Below are 13,371 nucleotides of genomic sequence, written 5' to 3' on the forward strand. Positions count from 1 at the left end.
ATATTTTCCTTAGCTTCTAGCACTTCCTGCTCAGTGTGTTTTCTTCAAATAATTTGGGAAAAGAAGATTAGAAATTTTAAAATCTCCATTGAATTCACATTTCTCCTCAGTGTTTTTTATATTAAGCACATACTCTAAGGGTAAAACTGGTCTTCACCAGCACAACTCGAGCTCACAGTGAGTTGATAGCTCGTTTTACACTCTGCCCGACTGTCTTTTCCATTGTCCTCACGGTGTCTGGGAAGATGGAAATCTGGGCGGAGAAAAGAAAGTAGCCACATTGTCTGTTCCTGGTCACTATCCAGTGTCCCTGCTGGAAACAGTCAAGTGCGGAAAAAGAAAGGACTTGCATCTGATCCCCCTCACAGGTGAATAGCAGACTGACACTCACTGTGGAACAGTCTCAAACTGAGGAGTCAGTCCCTTCAGCAAAGGAGGAGAGGGAGTTTGAGGAAATCATGTTTCCTTTTCCTGTTTTACAGAAGGATTGCACCGTACTGCACCAGAGAATACAGAGAGGATAGACACTAAAGATAGATCCTGACCATCATCCAAGGAACAACTGCACAACTGTGGGAAGACATCCAGTCCCTTCACAGCATTGCTCAACTCAGAGAAGGTTGGGCAGTGAAACCTTCATCTGGAAATCGGTTGGCTTCAATTATTCATCGAGCCTCATGAATCACTGACTCATTCCGACAGGTGAGAAGCTGTTCAAGTGTGAGGTGTGTGCGGAGGGCTCCACAGGCTCATAAGATCAACACTCAAGGTGCATCTCTTGCAACAACTGTTAAGACAAGGGCTACCACATGGAAGAACAACAATTGAAGTGTGGAGCATGTGATAAAGCTTTTGTGACATCTGCAAAGCTCCTGAGACACCAGAGGATTCACACAGGAGAGAAGCCATTTACATGCGAGGTGTGTGAAAAATCATTTTCTCAGTCATCACATCTCCTGGAGCATCAGAGGATTCACACAGGGGAGAAACCATTCACGTGCAAGGTTTGTGATAAATCATTCTCAAGGTCTTCGGATGTCCGCACGCACCAACGCATTCACACAGGAGAGAGACCGTTCACATGTAAAGTGTGTAGCAAGTCATTTTCGTGGTCATCGGCCCTCCGTGTTCATCAACGCATTCACACAGGGGAGAAACCATTCACATGCGAGGTGTGTGACAAATCATTTTTGCAGTCATCGCACCTCCTCAACCACCAACGCATTCACATCCCAGAGAAACCGTTCACATGCGAGGTGTGTGACAAATCATTCTCACGGTCATCAGACCTTTGTGTACACAAACGCATTCACGCCAGGGAGAAACCATACACGTGTGAGGTGTGTGATAGATCATTCTTGGAATCATCGACCCTCCGCACACACGAGCGCATTCACACAGGGGAGAAGCCATTCAAGTGTGAGGTGTGCAACAAATCATTCTCACAGTCATCGAACCTCCATGTCCACCAACAAATTCACACAGGGAAGAGACCGTACAAATGTGAGGTGTGTGACAAATCATTCTCACAGTTATCAAAGCTTCTGTTCCATCAGACAGTCCACACCGGGGAGAAACCATTCAAGTGTGAGGTGTGTGACAAATCATTCTCACGGTCTCAGAATCTCTGTCTACACCAACGCATCCATACTGGGGAGAGACCATTCAAGTGTAAGGTGTGTGGCAAAGCCTTCACGCAGTCATCGAGTCTCCAAAACCACCAACGGATTCACACAGGGGAGAAACCATTCATGTGTGAGGTGTGTGAAAAATCATTCACAAGGTCAACAGAGCTCCGTGTCCACCAACGCATCCACACTGGGGAGAGACCGTTCAAGTGTGAGATGTGTGACAAAGCCTTCAGGCAGTTAGCGAAGCTCTTGGTCCATCAGAGGATCCACACAGGGGAGAAACCATTCACATGCGAAGTGTGTGATAAATCATTCTCACAGTCATCGAGCCTCCGCAGCCACCAACGCATTCACACTGGAGAGAAACCATTCACGTGCGAGGTTTGTGATAAAGCTTTTGTGATGTCCTCGGCTCTACTGATACACCAGAGGATTCACACGGGGGAAAAACCCTTCAGGTGTGAGGTTTGTAACAAGGCGTTCACCCGCTCCTCTGTTCTCTTGAGACACCAGAGGATTCACATAGAGGAGAAACCGTGAAGTGTGGGGTGTGCAACAAATCATTCTTAGAGTCATCTAAACTCCTGTACCACCAGAGGATCCACACAAGGAAGTAACCATTCAAGTGTGAGATTTGTGATAAAGCTTTCTTGATGTATTCGATGTGAGATATCATTGTGAGTTCTGTCAGAAATCCTTGACACAATTGTTGGTCCTCCTGGAACATCACTGAATCCAACAGGAACTACCTAGCCAATTTTTTACTCCATTTGTCATCAGTGTGAACTCTACACAATCTCACTGCAATGGATGTTCAGTGGTATAGGGGCACAGAAGAAGAAGCAGCTTTCACTCACATCAAACAACTAGTGACAACAACGCCAGTGCTGAGGTACGATGAGGTCATTGGTGAAGTCACCCTGCAGTGAGATGCCAGTGAAACAGGACTTGGAGCAACCCTCATGCAGCAAGGACAACCAGTTGTGTTTGTATCCAGAGCCTTAATACAAACTGAATGACACTATGCACAGATTGAGAAAGAGAACCTGGCTATTGTCTTTGCTTGTGAGCATTTCAACCAGTACCTGTTTAGGAGAGAGAAACTGATGGTGCAGTTTGACAAGTTACTTCAAAGCATCTTAGTCGAACTGCTTCAAATTGCTCCAAAGTATTTACAAATGATGTTACTTCATTTGCAGAGATATCATTTGGAAGTGAAGACTTGAATGCTTTAAAGATTAGGTTTGGAGTGTGTGTGCAGGAACAGACTAAGAACAAAGAACAACAAGTTTTTTTTGTTCAAGTGTGATCATTTTCTTTATGGACTATTTAAATGGTGTAACCTGCAAACAAAAAGGGGGATGTTTGGATAAATCCCTTTGTAAACTGTGGCTTCCCATATTAATGTGACCTCTGATGTCATCATATGTAAATAAAGGTTTGAGGTCAGTAACCATTTTACACACCACATGGAACATTGTTTAGAATTCAAATTCCTCCAAATATGAATAACATGAGTTTCCTGAAGCTTGGGAAACTGACTGGTGAAACGGAGGTGACTTGGAGCAGCAGATCAGGTGGGGATTTAAACTTGTCATTGTCCCATCTGAATAAAACCTCACTTATTGCAGCTGCTGTCTCAGTTCCCCTGGTAAATCTTTGACAGAGATTTCTAGTGTGGGAATAGCCTTCTTCATGCTCGGAGACTTTCAAACTGACAACATCAATGTGGGATGTGTAGCCTTAGATGTGTTTGACAGAGATCAGAAGAGGAAGATACAGCATCCAAGGCAGCAATGACATGCAGTGGTGGGATCAGCACATGCTTAGGGGACAGGGAGACAGAAGGGAAGGGCACGGGATGGAGGGAGCAATTTTCTCCTGGTTTTTCTCCTCTCTGTAGGTAGTCTTGGGGTGGTTAGAATTGGATTTTCAGTAAAGGACTCCGTTTTTATTAAAATAAACAATTGAAGCCAAGAGTCCTGTATAAGTTAATAACACAAGATCAAATAAGCCATTTTAAGACTAACGATAGTGGCTTCTTCATCTATTTTGTCTCCTGCATTATTGTATCATTGTATTAAGATTAATTCAAAGCCTAGATTAAGCTCTGATTGAGTTACGTATTTAATCAGTTATGTTATCAACAACCGATGTAATTGATTTTTGATTGATGTATTTTTATCTATCCATATAATAAACAGGAGTGATTAATTGATTTTGAGTAATTAAAGTTTTAAATTCTCAACCTTTGCAAATGCAGTTTTCAGTTAAAATATGAGGACATTGCAAGAAAGCCCCATGAGGCAGGAACCACAAGACACTGAGGTATCTAATCCTAATGAAAAGGACTTTGTTTAAAATCAGATTAAACCTGGAAGAATAATGAAGCCATTGTTCTTTATGGGTGATATATGCCGTCCTTTTGCACTGGGTGTCATCAACTGGAAGTTGTAATTAAGAACCAATTAAATCAGCTCAGTGACAGTCAGGACCAATGGCCTGGCCAGTCGTGGCCTGACAGTCACTGGGGTGAGAATCAGAAAAAAACAGAAATATGAAGTCTTGATAAATCGAAAGGGTTGCAAGGGAAAGGCCGAGACCTTAAGAAGGCATTCAGAGACATTCAATAAATGTGTCTCCAGGTATGACAGCTAAATTGTTAGGTGCTAGATTAACAATCCTGTGATTAATAGTCATTTGGATGTACAGAACTTCAGTATTCCTGAAAAAAGATGTTTTGTTGAAGCTTTTCGTTTCGCACTCATCAGGACAATTACAAGAATCCCAATGTCAGGGGAAGCAACAACATTATACTGTATGAGAAGAAAGTGCTGATTGGTTGGCAAGTGAATACTGGTTTGTAGAGGCGCTGCCATGGAGAATGCACCAGTTAATGGTGACTGACAGTTAACTGCCAAACATTGTTTGAAATTTAAACCAGGCAGCTTGACTTTGATTGGTTAAGACATTGACCCTGAGGAATGAACTAGCGAGTGGCTATCACTTATTTTGTGTAGCTGAAACAAGCATAATGTGTGTACATGCTATAAGATTGGCCTTATCAGCAATCTCATAAATCCATTTGTTCACCATGCAAGCTTGATGCTGAAATAGGATGCATCTAAGACATCCTGCAGGCTAATGGCTACGCTGATAACAGCTTGAAATGATCTATCTCACAAACTCATGAACGGGCCTAAAGTCATCACCTTCAGCCTGAAAAGTGTCCAGTCTATGTCAGATTACCCTGGAAGGGCAGGGTATCTCAAAAATGTGAGCAACAGGTGGACCTAGCTGATTCACGCTGCTGTTGTGCAGTAGCACCATGAGTGGCATTTGCCACTAACAGGACGCTGTCGTCAAGCCAAAATGACCATCTGCCTATCACACAAATGAGTAATGTGGTAAATGAATTTTAGTGTCAGATTGATGCTAGGTATGTAGGCCGTACGTCCCAAAGACTGGCGGATTGTGTCAAACAGCATGTCCCTTCCACTGTTCGTAACAGGCAAGGTACAGACTGCACCCAACCAACCCATGTTTGTAAAACTCAAAACACAGTGTCCAACATTAGATGTGATTCTGCGATTGGAGAACATTTGCTAAATAATGCTCAATGTGCTAAAAATTACACTGACAGCCAATTTAAGATTGTCAGTTGGGTTCACAATGTGGTGCCTTTGCATGTACTGGAAGCTACACATTTTAATACACAGGACCCTGTTCTTTGCAGACAGAAAGAACATGTACATACATTGCACCTGTTTCAGCTAAAGAAAATAAGTGACAGCCATTCTCTGACTCATTCCTTGGGGTAATACATTGACTAATCAGAGTCAAGCTGCCTGGTTTAAATTTCAAACAATGCTTGGTAGTTAACTGTCAGTCAGCATTAACTGGCACAGGACAGAGGGAGCATAGGAGAGAGAGGGGCACAAGAGAGAGGAGGGCATAGGTGTCACGCTGTGACTCCAGGAGTGACTTGGGGAGTGACAGTAATCTTCACTCCTCACGAGACCTTTCTGTGGCCTTTTGCACCAGACCTGATGATATATCACTTATCTGACTCTTTGCTCTGCCTCTCACCTGGGCCCCACATCCCTTTCCAGCTATATAATATTGGAGAGTCCTCTAGACACCGCACATCTAGTGGTGGGAGTGTACACTGCAGCCTAATTTCACTGAGGAATACCAGGGATTTTCAGGCAGTAGACGGTTATTGAACGGAGGTCTTGAGTCCCAGTGGGTAGCGACCCTGCCCGTGAGACAGAAACTCTGGGTTCAAGTCCCACTCCAAGACTTAATGCTAAGGAAAATGTGTTCATAACACAGCCAACTAGGCGGAAAATGAACTTGTAAATCCTTCCAACACACGGCAATTGCAGGCAGTAAGAGTGGGAGAGATTCCTGGTCAGTCATGTGATGGAAATTGGAGCCTCGACCATCACTATCCATAGCTCCAGGCTACAATGTGCATATAAGTGTGGATATTGCCACAGCAACACAGACTCCTTGGGAGGCCTGTTAGCTCAGTTGGCTGGATGGCTGGTGTAGATCAGATTGGTGCCAACAGAATGGGGCTCAATCCCAGTTCCAGCTGGGATGGATTTGGATCTGCCTCTGCCATTCCTGTACTGGAGCTCATGGCAATGTGGGTCAGACCTGCCTTTGGGCAGAGAACTCAAGAAGAAGATGGTTGTTCTGGTGTGTGGCTCTATTTGAGTCAGTGGGAATCAGGATGTTTGGGTTTTTGTTTGATGTGGGGATCCTCTATCAGTACCGAGTCCGTAGGTTGTTCCTCACTCCTGCAGTCTACCCACTTTTCTCCATCAGTTTCACTGCTCCAAACACCAGGGACTTTACCACCTTTCACAGCTTCAGGAAGGCTAATAGAATGCCATCCTTTATTATGAGAGGAATTGAACATAAAAGTAAGGATAAAAGCAAAAAATTGCAGATGCTGGAAATCTGAAATAAAAGCAAAAAATGCTGGAAAAATTCAGAAGGTCTGACAGCATCTGTGGAGAGAGAAACACTTAATGTTTTGAGTCTGCACAACTCTTCTTCACAGCTCTGTAGAAATCATACAGACTCGAAAACATATATCCACAGATGCTGTCAGACCTGCTGAGTTTTTCCATAATTTTCTGTTTTTATAAAAGTAAGGATGTTATGTTTCAGTTATACTGGGCATTGGTGAGACCACATCTCGAATATTGTGTGCAGTTTTGGCTTCCTTATTTAAGGAAAGATGTAAACGCGTTCGAGGCAGTTCAGAGGAGGTTTACTAGATTGAAACCTGGAATGTGTAGGTTGTGTTATGAGGAAAGGTTAGACAGACTGGGCTTGTTTCCACTGGAGTTTAGAAGAGGGGTGACTTAATTGAAGTATATAAGATCCTGAATGGTCTCAACAAGGTGGATGCAGAAGGAATGTTTCCTCTTTGGGTGAGTCCAGAACTAGGGGACACTGTTTGAAATTAAGGGTCGCCCTTATAGGACAGAGAAAGAGAGAACTTTTTTCTCTTAGAGGATTGTGCGACTTTGGAAATCTCTGCCTCTGAAGATGGTGGAGACGGGGTCACTGAATATTTTTAAGGCAAGGGAATCAAAGGTTATCAGGGGTAGATGGGAATGTAGAAATTGAAACACAAACAGATCAGCCATGATCTTATTGAATGGTGGAGCAGGCTCAAGGGGCCCAATGACCTACTTCTGCTGCTATTTTGGATGTTCGTATGAACCCAGACACAAAGACAACACTGACACCTGCAACTCTAACTCCTCCTTCTTCCTTAACCGAGGTTTTCCACCCACGGTCGTTGACAGGGCCCTCAACCGTGTCCGGCCCATCTCCCGCGCATCCGCCCTCACTCCTTCTCCTCCCTCCCAGAAACATGATAGGGTCCCCCTTGTCCTCACTTATCACCCCACCAGCCTCCGCATTCAAAGGATCATCCTCCGCCATTTCCGCCAACTCCAGCATGATGCCACTACCAAACACATCTTCCCTTCACCCCCCCTTATCGGCATTCCGTAGGGATCGCTCCCTCCGGGACACCCTGGTCCACTCCTCCATCACCCCCTACTCCTCAACCCCCTCCTATGGCACAACCCCTTGCCCACGCAAAAGATGCAACACCTGCCCCTTCACTTCCTCTCTCCTCACCGTCCAAGGACCCAAACACTCCTTTCAAGTGAAGCAGCATTTCACTTGCATTTCCCCCAACTTAGTCTACTGCATTCGTTGCTCCCAATGTGGTCTCCTCTACATTGGAGAGACCAAACGTAAACTGGGCGACCGCTTTGCAGAACACCTGCGGTCTGTCCGCAAGAATGACCCAAACCTCCCTGTCGCTTGCCATTTTAACACTCCACCCTGCTCTCTTGCCCACATGTCTGTCCTTGGCTTGCTGCATTGTTCCAGTGAAGCCCAACGCAAACTGGAGGAACAACACCTCATCTTCCGACTAGGGACTTTACAGCCTTCCGGACTGAATATTGAATTCAACAACTTTAGGTCGTGAGTCCCCTCCCCCATCCCCACCCCCTTTCTGTTTCCCCCTTCTTTTTTTTCCCAATAAATTATAAAGATTTTCCTTTTCCCACCTATTTCCATTATATAAAATAAAAAAAAAAACCCACTAGAGCTATACCTTGAGTGCCCTACCATCCATTCTTAATTAGCACATTCGTTTAGATAATATCACCAACTTTAACTTTAACACCTATGTGTTCTATTGTACTATTGTTGTTGACATCTTTTGATGATCTGCTTCTATCACTGCTTGTTTGTCGCTACAACCACACCAACCCCCTCCACCTCTCTGTCTCTCTATCTCTCCGCCCCCCACACACACACCTTAAACCAGCTTATATTTCAGCTCTTTCCTGGACTCGAACTCAAGTTCTGTCGAAGGGTCATGAGGACTCGAAACGTCAACTCTTTTCTTCTCCGCCGATGCTGCCAGACCTGCTGAGTTTTTCCAGGTAATTCTGTTTTTGTTTTGGATTTCCAGCATCCGCAGTTTTTTTTTTTTTTTTTTGTTTTTATCTCTGTGTTTAATTGACTGCCACTGCTCTTCAAGAAATGCCTACCTCCTTGAAGAAGTTCTGTTCCTCTCTGCGACAAGATTTCCGGATTTCTCTGTTGCCTTGTTCACCTTCATTGCTTTCCATTTCTCTCCTAGTGTTTGACAAGGTGTTTACTAAAACCCGCTTTCACAGCCATATCTCCTTTCTCAGTGACTGTCTCCGTCTCCGACTTACCCCACATGGATTTCAACTGAAATTCCACCCCTCATGTTTCGAACCCACCCAGGATTATAGGTATCTCCGGGACATAAAACGTTTCTCGGACTGCTGTTCCCGTCACATTCTGAAATCCACTCTCAGTGCCATGCGCCGCCATATGAACACACTCGACCTCTCCCTCCAGCAGCACCGCCGTACCCTTTTTCAAAGCTGCGCGTGCCCCCAGTTTCATTTTATTCTTCGGCTCATCCGACGCCTCAACAAGAAACTTTTTCTGTTTCTCTCAAGTGCTAAGGAACGCAAGCTCCAACAACTCATCGACACCAACACCCATCTAGGACCCTCCACCCCGGCCTGTCCCTCCGTCCCCACCCCATCTTCCAATCCCAGCCCCAGCCGTGTATTCACTATACCCCCTGACCTTCCCCTCTCCGATGCTCAACGTTCAGTGCTCAGCAAAGGACTTAGTTTCATACCCTTACGCCCTCAACTCAATGAATTTCGGGCTCGGCATGATACTGAACTCTTCTTCCGCCGTCTTCGTCTCCGGGCTCACTTCTTTGGGCAGGAGTCCTCTCCCAGTTCAACGGATCCTTTTACCCATCTTCAATATTCTCCCTCCACCTGGACCCCTCCCTCTGGATTCTTACCTTCTCTCGATCTTTTCATTGAGAACTGTCGGCGCGACATTAGTCGTCTCAATTTCTCTGCTCCTCTCACCCATTCTAACCTGTCTCTCTCTGAACTTACTGCACTCCATTCTCTCAGGTCCAACCCTGACATTGTCATCAAACCCGCTGACAAGGGTGGTGCTGTTGTTGTCTGGCGCACTGACCTCTACCACGCGGAGGCTGAGCGTCAACTCGCAGACACTTCCTCCTACCTCTCCCTGGACCATGACCCCACCACTGAACATCAAGCCACTGTTTCCAGGACTGTCACTGACCTCATCTCCTCTGGGGATCTCCCTCCCACAGCTTCCAACCTGATAGTTGCCCAACCTCGGACGGCCCGCTTCTATCTCCTACCCAAAATCCACAAACAGAACTGCCCCGGTAGACCGATCGTCTCAGCTTGCTCCTGCCCCACAGAACTCATTTCTCGTTATCTTGACTCCCTTCTCTCTCCCCTTGTCCAGTCCCTTCCCACCTACATCCGTGATTCCTCTGACACCTTACGTCACATCAACAATTTCCAGTTCCCTGGCCCCTACCACTTCCTCTTCACCATGGACGTCCAATCCCTCTACACCTCCATCCCCCACCAGGATGGTCTGAGGGCCCTTAGCTTCTTCCTCGAACAGAGGCCCGAACAATCCCCATCCACCACTACTCTCCTCCGTCTGGCTGAACTTGTTCTCACGCTGAACAATTTCTCCTTCAACTCCTCTCACTTCCTCCAAATAAAAGGTGTGGCTATGGGTACCCGCATGGGCCCCAGCTATGCCTGTCTCTTTATGGGGTATGTGGAACATTCCTTGTTGCAGTCCTACTCCGGCCCCCTTCCACAACTCTTTCTCCGGTACATCGATGATTACTTTGGTGCTGCTTCATGCTCTCGTCAGGACTTGGAAAAATTTATTAATTTTGCTTCCAATCTCCACCCCTCCATCATTTTCACGTGGTCCATCTCTGACACTTCCCTTCCCTTCCTTGACCTCTCTGTCTCAATCTCTGGTGATAGACTGTCCACCAATATCCATTACAAACCCACCGACACCCACAGCTATCTCGACTACAGCTCCTCACACCCCACTTCCTGTAAGGACTCCATCCCATTCTCTCAGTTCCTTCGCCTCCGTCGCATCTGTTCCGATGATGCTACATTCAAAAACAGTTCCTCTGACATGTCCTCCTTCTTCCTTAACCGAGGTTTTCCACCCACGGTCGTTGACAGGGCCCTCAACCGTGTCCGGCCCATCTCCCGCGCATCCGCCCTCACTCCTTCTCCTCCCTCCCAGAAACATGATAGGGTCCCCCTTGTCCTCACTTATCACCCCACCAGCCTCCGCATTCAAAGGATCATCCTCCGCCATTTCCGCCAACTCCAGCATGATGCCACTACCAAACACATCTTCCCTTCACCCCCCTTATCGGCATTCCGTAGGGATCGCTCCCTCCGGGACACCCTGGTCCACTCCTCCATCACCCCCTACTCCTCAACCCCCTCCTATGGCACAACCCCTTGCCCACGCAAAAGATGCAACACCTGCCCCTTCACTTCCTCTCTCCTCACCGTCCAAGGACCCAAACACTCCTTTCAAGTGAAGCAGCATTTCACTTGCATTTCCCCCAACTTAGTCTACTGCATTCGTTGCTCCCAATGTGGTCTCCTCTACATTGGAGAGACCAAACGTAAACTGGGCGACCGCTTTGCAGAACACCTGCGGTCTGTCCGCAAGAATGACCCAAACCTCCCTGTCGCTTGCCATTTTAACACTCCACCCTGCTCTCTTGCCCACATGTCTGTCCTTGGCTTGCTGCATTGTTCCAGTGAAGCCCAACGCAAACTGGAGGAACAACACCTCATCTTCCGACTAGGGACTTTACAGCCTTCCGGACTGAATATTGAATTCAACAACTTTAGGTCGTGAGTCCCCTCCCCCATCCCCACCCCCTTTCTGTTTCCCCCTTCTTTTTTTTCCCAATAAATTATAAAGATTTTCCTTTTCCCACCTATTTCCATTATATAAAATAAAAAAAAACCCACTAGAGCTATACCTTGAGTGCCCTACCATCCATTCTTAATTAGCACATTCGTTTAGATAATATCACCAACTTTAACTTTAACACCTATGTGTTCTATTGTACTATTGTTGTTGACATCTTTTGATGATCTGCTTCTATCACTGCTTGTTTGTCGCTACAACCACACCAACCCCCTCCACCTCTCTGTCTCTCTATCTCTCCGCCCCCCACACACACACCTTAAACCAGCTTATATTTCAGCTCTTTCCTGGACTCGAACTCAAGTTCTGTCGAAGGGTCATGAGGACTCGAAACGTCAACTCTTTTCTTCTCCGCCGATGCTGCCAGACCTGCTGAGTTTTTCCAGGTAATTCTGTTTTTGTTTTGGATTTCCAGCATCCGCAGTTTTTTTGTTTTTAACTCTAACTAGTTACCACTTTAAATCAAATCAAACTTTCAGGCTGTCAGTTTACAGGGGGAGAAGCATTCTATACTCAGTCTTGGAATTTAAACCCTTAGAAATTGAATCTAATACAACAGAAATATGTTACTGTCAGCTGTGGCTTAGTTAGCACTCTCGTCTCTGAGTCAGGAAGTTGTGGGATCAAGTCTCACTCCAGAAACAAGAACACTGAGGCTGACAATCCAATGCAGTACTGAGGGAGAGCTGCACTGTCAGAGGTACCATCTGCCCTCTCAGATGAATCTAAAAGATCACATGACACAACATTGTAGAAGAGGAGGGGAGTTATCCCTGATGTCAATATGGATCCCACAGTCAATGTCACAACAACATTATTTGGTCACTAACACATTGCTGTTTGTGGGAGCTTGATGTGTACAAATTGGCAACCAATTAAAGCAATGACTACACCAAGGAACTCTTCATTGGCTAGAAAGTGCATTTGGACACCTGAGTTCATGAAAGTTGATATAAAGATGCAAGTCTTTCTTTCTTATGAAAACATTATACTTCCTGTGAACTGGAAATTATAAACTCATTGACGGGGAAAACATAGAGATAAAAACAAAAAACTGCACATGCTGGAAATCCAAAACAAAAACAGAATTACCTGGAAAAACTCAGCAGGTCTGGCAGCATCGGCGGAGAAGAAAAGAGTTGATGTTTCGAACTGAAGTTCTGTTGAAGGGTCATGAGGACTTGAAACGTCAACTCTTTTCTTCTCCGCCGACGCTGCCAGACCTGCTGAGTTTTTCCAGGTAATTCTGTTTTTGTGATGGCGAAAACATGCCAGCCCACAGTGACATTGACCAATATATTGTGTACAGGACTCTTACTGTGCTCCCGAGTGTTTCAGTGAATAGGAACACAGCATGCTGACAAATCAGGTAGATTGAGTGAGTGAATTTATTGTGAGTTATAAATTAATATAGAAGATTGATAAAACACAGACAAACAACAATACAATATTCAGCTTACACCAAACCTTGAACCAACCACAGTGACAAAGCATTTGAAAATAACTCAAGATCTTTCCCAGAACATGAAATGGGTCTTGGAAGAGTGTAAATTGAACATATCACCGTTATCACATTGAGGTATGATGGGCACTGGGAACGAGGTCTATAGAGACTCACCACCACTCGCTCCCTCGCCTAATTCAGGATAGTAGTCCTCCCAGGCAGCAGAGTACAAATATTACCCATGGTATTAGTCAAACACATGTCACCCGAAGAGGATCTGTTTATAATTCACCAACTAAAGCAGGGTCCAGTTCTATCTCATACATATACACACAACGCGCCCCCCCCCCATCTAAATCCCAACTCTCTGTC

The 13,371-nt window shown here is 45.5% G+C and overlaps 1 protein-coding gene across 1 annotated transcript; it reads left to right on the forward strand.

Annotated features, from left to right (window-relative positions):
• The first annotated feature begins 487 nt into the window (after positions 1-487).
• On the forward strand, positions 488-3,849 carry LOC121291777 (zinc finger protein 271-like). Its single transcript, XM_041213321.1, is given in 2 exon segments — positions 488-2,166; positions 2,169-3,849. Coding segments are annotated over 2 exon segments (1,437 nt in total). The 5' UTR covers positions 488-809; the 3' UTR covers positions 2,249-3,849.
• The last annotated feature ends 9,522 nt before the right edge of the window (positions 3,850-13,371 follow it).

This window comes from Carcharodon carcharias, chromosome 19, assembly GCF_017639515.1.
Source record: "Carcharodon carcharias isolate sCarCar2 chromosome 19, sCarCar2.pri, whole genome shotgun sequence".
NCBI lineage: Eukaryota > Metazoa > Chordata > Chondrichthyes > Lamniformes > Lamnidae > Carcharodon > Carcharodon carcharias.